Below are 7,723 nucleotides of genomic sequence, written 5' to 3'. Positions count from 1 at the left end.
TTTGTACTTGATCCAGCAATGTTATACTAACATTTATTAATTTTCTATGTGTGTATGAAATTTAATATACATGTTTTGTTTATATTATTGTGTATATTGTATATACACATCTCCTTCAACCATTCTCATAATCTTAGCAGTTGTTGTGTTGAAAAAAAACTTCCATGTGTTCATTTCTAATTTACAAATCATAATTTTACCTTTTCAAAAATTAACATCCTCAGACAAAACAGAAATAACATTTCACCATGTCTAAAAATAATAAAACATATGATATTTCCCATAAGCCTGTATTCCCTCTCCAAACCAACTCTATCCCTGACTTCCGCAATTCTTGTCTTAAGGTATGGTATGATGTTTTTACTTATTACTGTGGAAAACACACATAACACAAAGCTTACCATTTTAACCATTTTAAAGTGTACAATTCAGTGGCATTAAGTACATGCACAATGCTGTGCAATCATTACCACTATCTACTTTTGGAACTTTGCTGTCACTCCAAAAGGAAACGTGATGATCTTTCAAATGCAACAGTCATGTAAAAAGGTTGCCATCTTTGTACAAGAGACTAGTATAAACTTAGCAACCTTGGTAATTTTACTTTTCTTTAAAACATTTCATAAGCTAATCTTTCTGAAGTCTCATTCCTTTTCAACTTTTCTAAATGAGTTTATCTCTAAAAAATTCTTTTTAACATATATTCATTTACATAACTGTATCCTTTCCAACATGTCCACCTACAACTTGAGGCACTAGATGTAAGCATATTGAAAGAAAAAAATCCTTGTCTAATTAATTTTTGTATCTCCCCAATGTCTGTCACTGAAAACTTATTTAGCATAGTGTATTTTCTTCCAGATTATGGAATATATGAAGTTTCTTAGAAAGTCATATTGAAATTGCACAGAAATTGTGTCTATTTACACAGTTTTTAAAATGGGATCTAATTTTCCACAGATGATGTCACAGTCTTCTCTATTACACCAGATATAAAAGCATGTGTCATTTCATGCCAATAAATAGAACATTTTTAATAGCTGCGTGGTATTTCCTTAATACTTTCCTTGAATTAGGATCACAAAGGAAAGCTTATTCCTGACTCCATTTAATTGGTGTGCTGTTGTACTCTTTCACTCTTCAGGTGGCACTGAGCAACACCTGTACTTTGTGTTGCAAAATGTGCAGATCTGGCCCAACTTAGTTCTCCAAAGTGGCCTCATTCCAACTGCATCCCTCATTAAACTTGTCTCACCTATTCCAGGCAGACAGGTTATATCCATACTACTGGAACAGATTTTCCAATTACACACTTTTCTTTACACCGCCACTGCTCACTTCCAAGAATGACCTAATGGGTTGTCTTATCCTACTTTTCAGTGACCAAATTTAAGTGCGTGCCTCTTCTCTGAAGCATTCCTCAAGTACCACAACCCACTGTAATCTCTTCCTTCTTAAGATCCAGGAATGGGATTTTCCAATGAAGGTATGTATGTCATACTAGTCATTGTCTATGTTTGTAACTGTGCACATTGTATCTACACCTCGATTTTGAACTGAAGAAGGGTCACTTCTGCCACTTTTCACACAGAACTTTATTGAAAACACAGACTTGAATAGAGAACCATATGTTTAAACAATGAATAGCAGGGTAGGTTACACAGGCGGCTCAGTTCATTGGAAGCTCAATACTGAAAAATACAGCAATGGACAGCAAGACAAATATCAGCAAATTTTTTTCAGCACTAATAGTCATTTGGCATCCACAAAATGATCCAGCTCAAACCAAGAATTGGACAAAGTTAACATCAGCATTAAAATATAAGTTACAAAATAAAACCAGACTGAAAACCAAAGCACTACTCAGGGTTCTTTGGGAACATAAGGCTGATCAGAGGCAGGTGGTTAATCATATTAGCTTTGCTGTCCCACCTCAGGATCATTCTGATTGTCTATTTGGACTTGCAGTTCCTCAGCTAACTTCTCAAATTCATGGAATGCAGAAATAAGCGGCTCAAGACTGAAATCATCATCAATTAAGGACATTGTTCCATTTTTTATAATACTACTGATATTCTGAAACATTTTAATAACAATTTGAATGTTATCATTTGTCTCTTCTATGTTAAAGAGACCCACAAATATCGATAGAGCCTTGGCACTGAATAGTTTTTTTGCCACCATAGGATTTTCAGACAAATTCAATAACATTTTCAGAACGTGAAATTTTGTTCTTGCATTGCCTGTGGTTAATAAGGAGAGAAACCCAGACATATAATTGGCAATGAGTGTGTGATAGTCTGTAGTTGTAGTGAGGTGTCTAAGCATCCTTAATCCAAGCAGCTGCTCAGGGGAACCCACGCTATGAGCAAGGGTTTCCTCACACACTTGACATATGAATGTCTCAATCATGTTTAGATTTGGGTAAGGTGGAGCCATATGAATCATATTTTCCAAAAAACTTGTCCTAACTCGGGAGGAGGGATAATTGAGCAAAGTTTCAATAAGTGAGACAACTCCTGAATCGCGAATGAAATCACGGGTAAACTGAGAAGCAGTCCTCATACCCATGGCAATCTTAGATATTTCATGAATGAAAGGATCTCGAATTTTGTCCATTAATAGAAGGAGTTCTTCAAACTCTTCAGGACCAATTTTAAGCTCACACTGTATGCAGCTGCAGGACCAACTCTCTGGCTCTGCACTCTCCCTGGTCCTAAGATGTTCTCGAATTTCCCTGACTGACCGGTAGGACGGATCATACTGAAATGGGAACTCAGGGTCAGGCTGATCAGGCTGAAGCAAAGATTCCTGCTCTTCCCCTTCTGGGGTAACTTCCACATTCTTGGGCTTTCCCTCAAACATTTCAGAGTATACGGATGCTGCTTCCTCAGGAATTCTAAAGGGGCTTGGGGATGGGAAGCCAATCCCATGACAAGGACCAGGTTTGAATTCAACAGTGACCTCTTCCCAGGTTTGGGGCCTGGATGATACATTAACTCCCTCCTCAGCTGTATCTCTGAACCTGGGGCTAGCCTTGTACACAGGATGGGGATTTAAGTCAAAGCAGGCCTCATCCCTGTCCCAGAACCAGGACCCAAATATGGCCTCTTCTTCAGACTCTGGCCTGGTCTCTTCTCTGGCCACAGCACCCAAACTGGACTTTTCCTCCGCCCAGAACAAGGATCCACCAATGGCCCCCTCCTCGGCCCCTGGCTCAGATTCACAAATGGCTGAAGCCCCAGCCTCCATACTGACCTCTTTCTCTGCCCAGAACCAGGACCCAATAATGACTTCCTCCTCAAACCTGGGCTCTTGTTTGACCCTGTCACTGTTATTAACATCTTTCTGGGCCCTGGGCTTCAAGACAGTGTTAGACTCTTCCTTGTCTCTGGGTCTGAATCTACTATTGGCTTCTTCTCCAGGTAAAAACCAAGACTCTTTATAGTACTCGTCTTCAGACTCAGATTCAAAAAAGTCCTCTCTCTTTGTCCTGAGCTTGGACCTCATATTTGCCTCATCCCTGACTCTGGGCCTGAACAAATTATTGGTATTTTCTCCAGCCCACAAGCACAATGGGTTGCCAGACTCTTCCTCAGACCCAGACCAGGAATCAATATAGGGTTCTTGCTTGGATCTGGGCCTGGATCTGGGATTAGGCTGATGTTTGGCCCTGTGCCTGGACCTGGTATTGGCCTCTTCCCTAGGCCATGATCTGATACTGGCCTCTTCTCCAGCCCAGAAAGAGGACATTGTAGAGGTCTCATCTGCTGACCAGAATCCAGACTCATTAGAGGCCTCCTCTCTGGCCCTGGACCTGGGATAGCACCAAGACCCCATATTAGTTTCCTCCCCCGATCCAAACCAGGGTTGGATTCCTGTCTGAACCTGGGAGCCAGGAAAGGTCTCAGTGTCTACATTGACCAGTTCCCTATCCACAGATAGGGCCATAGGTTTAGCAGCTGACCCAGACTCAGTATTGACCAGTGGCCAGGTTACTGCATTGGTCTGAGACACGCCCTCTGATTGCGACATTGCCTCAGCCCCGAACTCAGTCTGGGCCCAAGCCTGGGCTTCATCCTTGGGCCTTGCCCCAGGGATTGCCTTGGCTTCAGTCTTAGGACGTGCCCCACCTACTGCCCTGGCTTCAGTTTTGAGTCTTGCCCCTGCCATTGCCTGGGATTCAGTTTTGGGCCTTGCCCCGGCCATTGTCTGCGACTCAGCTTTGGGTCTTGCCCCAGCCATTGTCTGGGACTCTGTTTTAGGCCTTGCCCCAACCATTGCCTTGGACTCGGTTTTGGGCCTTGCCCCAGCCATAGCCTTGGACTCAGTTTTGGGCCTTGCCCCAGGTGTGGCCTGGGTCCTAACCTTTGGTCTGACCACCATTGGGACTTCATTCTCTCTCTCAGCCCCACCTCCAACCTCTTCTCCAGGCTTCTTTTCAGGCTTGGCCTGGACACCAGGCTCAATCTCAGCCCCAGTCATAATACAAGTTACAGAGGAGTCCTGATTAAATACCACTATCCCAGTCTCAGCCTCTACCACAGATCTGTCACAGTTTTCTATCTTCACACCCTAATCTTTCGATGATTCAGGTGATACAGTTGGAAACAAAAGTTAGAGTCAATCACCAGTCCAGCAGTCAATCAGCCTCCTTTCCAATCCCAGTCTCAGCCAATATTACAGACAGAGTGCAGAAGAAGCACAACCAAACTGGGAGAGGATAGATGGTTCCCGGGTGGGTGCACACCTGTTGAGGGTGGTGGTTAGCAGCAATTCCACCACCACCAGAGATGCCACTGAAGATCAATCTAGGAATCGAGAACGACGTGCGGCTTTGAGTCTCTTCCAACTGTGTCACTCCATGCAAAGACCCACACACAGAGACTGGACCTTGAATGCTTCGTGGGAGAGTTAGGCTATCAGAAAGTCTCTCTGTTATCCTCATTTCACCCCACACCCTTTACCCCCAGAGCTGTCACACTGCTTTGCTTGCTACAACACAGGTGAGAAAATGGTGGGAAAGTATCTTGGCAATGGGAGAGGCTGAGGAGCCCTCAGACCAGACCCTAATCACCCTTGGACCTGTGCTGGTCTCCTCTACCCCACCCAAAAGTTGTACCCATTCTCATACCTGCACTGTTGTGGTGAAATTTTCCTCTCCTTGCTTTGTTCCAGTGGTGTTAAGCCTTAAGCAAACAGCAGGCCATCCTATGGATAAGTAAACATACAGGAGAAATTAAGTCTGAGTGCTTGGTTGACAGGCAGACACCCTGATCCCTGATGCAAATATCTCTTTCTGTTTAAGTGTCTAATTTGTCTGATGTTTCCTGTCGCTTGATTCCTGCTCTCAGGTCTTCTCCGCCCATTCACAGCCCAATCCACACCTACCCCAATAGTCCTAATACTCCTGCAGGAAATGAGAAACGGGTTCTGCAGCAGTGTGCAAATCAGAAAGAGAGTAAGACATGTGAATCAAAGACACCCAACTGGATCAAAAACACCTGTCAATCTTTCTCTGTAGCTGCCCCTTGCATTGCCCCACTTTGCACAAACCTCCAGAGATTTAAGGCAGTCTTTTCCTTCTTTCCTTCTTTGCAGAAGTAACCAGCCTTAAAGCAGACCTATGGACCAAAGATAAAAAGGTTAAGACAATCAGAAGACCATGGTAGCAACTAAGCGCCTGATGGACAGACCAATATCAAGGATAGGACTCCATATACTGTCTTTCAATATTCAGAGTCCTCTTAGTAGAATATTCTCATTTTATCTTGGCCCTCTATTTCAGCATTCCAGATAACAAACATCTTCTCTTGACGTCATATTTTTCGCATTGCTCCCTTCTCCAATTCTGAGGATTCACCACTAGGTGCACCACATCCTTTGCCTTGCGCATTATAAATTGGGGGAAGGGCGCCCGCATATTCTAGAAAACAGGTTGTGCAGTGGTACTTGTATTTATAATTTGTCCCACCCTCACCTCCCAGTCCATCTTTTCCACCCCCAATTTTGGATGGAGGTGAGGGAGGAAGGCCAGGAAGTGTGGAGAAACCGGGTGGACAGGAGAATTTTAAGAGGCATTCCTGGATGCCTGACCTGCTCTGGTCGCAGTCACCCCATCCCAATTCGGGTGTCCAGTCACTGGCTGCTGCCCACCCTCACCCCCCATCCCCACACAACTTCAGAAATATAGGCCGTTTTCCCGTCCCTAGTTTTTCTCAAGCCTCTCCTGTACAGATGCACCCTGTGGCCTGAAATCGCCAGACCTACCGCGCACACAGGACATTCTGGCATCAAAGAGGCGCCTGTGGGAAGGGACAGCACCCGGCACGCGGGGTCCCACAGACCCCTTTCCAGAATCAGGGCCCGGGCGGGCGGCCCCCCGCGCCCTCCCGCTTGTCAGCCGGCTCCGACCGCCAACCCCGGCGGCCTCCCCAACGCCCCCAACACGGCTCCCCTCCGCCATTTCGCCCGCAGCAGCCTCCCCCACAGCCCTCTCCTGGCACAGGCACCGTCGACGGCGGGGCGCGGGCGCCCAGAAAGCCCGCCGGGGAGCGGCCGCGCCGTTCGCCTCCCCAGGATCCGAGGGAAACCCTGTGGCCAAGACTTCGCGCCCCAGGACCGGTCCCCGCCGGTCGCCGCCCCCTCAGCGCCAGGGGTCCCCCAACGATGCGCACCTCTCTCAGAGACCCGCTCCGACCCGGTTGCCTCCCCCTCGTCAGGCTGTCAGGGTCCGCGGGGCAGGGTGTGAGCCGCTCGTCGCCCCCAAGACACCCCCACTTGCCTTCGCAGGCGCAGGGTCCCGATGGTCGGCCTCCCCCTCCTGTCGCAGCTCCTCACTCGGATTCCCACCGCTCGCCGTGCGGGCAGAATGGCAAAGAGGCGTCCCGCCCCCCGCGCGGCTGCGCCAAACCCGGCAGGGGCTACGAAGGCTGCGGCACCAACCGCTCGCGGCGAGGGTGTCGGGAAGGGGGCGGAGGGATACTGCACGAATGGGCTCGACGCCCCCTCCCAGACCCACCGTAGTTCCGACCCAGAAAGGGGCGGGGCCTGGAGGAGTCCCGGCCTCAGGGGCGGGGCCACGCCGGCCCTCCACCGCCCCCCGTCGGGCGACCACCCTTCCCATCCCGCACACTTCTGGCACCGCAGCGTGTGGGGCCAGTGGGCGGTGGGCAGTGGGGGCCGGGGTCGGGAGGGTAGGGAGGGGCCGCGCTGGAGGGAGCAGCGGATGGATACAGATCGTCCCGGGGTGTGTGTGTGTGTGTGTGTTGTGTGTGTGTGTTGTGTGTGTGTGTGTCTGTCTGTGTGTGTACCGGACTGATCGGAGTCCGCCCCCCTACCCTCCCCCATCGCACCCGCCATCCTCCCTGGGCGCCAGCGGCAGAGGAGCTGTGAGGACGGCCCTCCCCGGGTCTGCTTTCCACCTTCTGGCGCCGCGGGCGGGAGGAAGGTGGGAGGCGGCGCCCGTGGAGGCCGAGCCACTGCCCCTCTTCTAAGGGAAGGCAGCCCTAGATAGACCTCTGGCCTGAGGAAACAAACCACCTGTCTGCGCCAGTGTCGTCATCCTGTCTGCCACACTGCCATTTTCTCAGTCGCAGTGGTAGCACGGTAGCACACTTTGCCATTTCGCCGCCCCCGCAGTTGCCCAGGAAAGAGGGCCTTTCCCTCTCAGGACACGCACCGGCTCAGACAGTCCTCCCTGTCTCTCATCCCATAGCCAGGT

At 48.8% G+C, this 7,723-nt stretch overlaps 1 protein-coding gene across 3 annotated transcripts; it reads right to left on the bottom strand.

Annotated features, from left to right (window-relative positions):
* Positions 1-1,574: 1,574 nt before the first annotated feature.
* On the bottom strand, positions 1,575-6,144 carry LOC113616799 (G-protein coupled receptor-associated sorting protein 2-like). 3 transcript variants are annotated; one of them, XM_027100167.1, is made up of 3 exons: positions 5,557-6,144; positions 5,135-5,211; positions 1,575-4,919 (listed from the first exon to the last, which is right to left on the bottom strand). In XM_027100167.1, the coding sequence occupies exon 3, from the start codon at positions 4,483-4,485 to the stop codon at positions 1,915-1,917; it is 2,571 nt and encodes an 856-aa protein (XP_026955968.1). In that variant the 5' UTR covers positions 4,486-4,919; positions 5,135-5,211; positions 5,557-6,144; the 3' UTR covers positions 1,575-1,914. The 3 variants fall into 3 exon arrangements, with proteins under 3 accessions (XP_026955968.1, XP_026955966.1, XP_026955967.1); XM_027100165.1 differs by having other exon boundaries at positions 1,575-4,901; XM_027100166.1 differs by having other exon boundaries at positions 1,575-4,811.
* Between the last annotated feature and the right edge of the window lie 1,579 nt (positions 6,145-7,723).

This window comes from Aethalodelphis obliquidens, unplaced genomic scaffold, assembly GCF_003676395.1.
Source record: "Aethalodelphis obliquidens isolate GAN/ISIS:26980383/991018 unplaced genomic scaffold, ASM367639v1 scaffold518, whole genome shotgun sequence".
In the NCBI taxonomy this organism is placed as follows: Eukaryota; Metazoa; Chordata; class Mammalia; order Artiodactyla; family Delphinidae; genus Aethalodelphis; species Aethalodelphis obliquidens.
The sequence above is the reverse complement of the archived record's forward strand: the minus strand, read 5'-3'. Positions and strand labels throughout refer to the sequence as shown.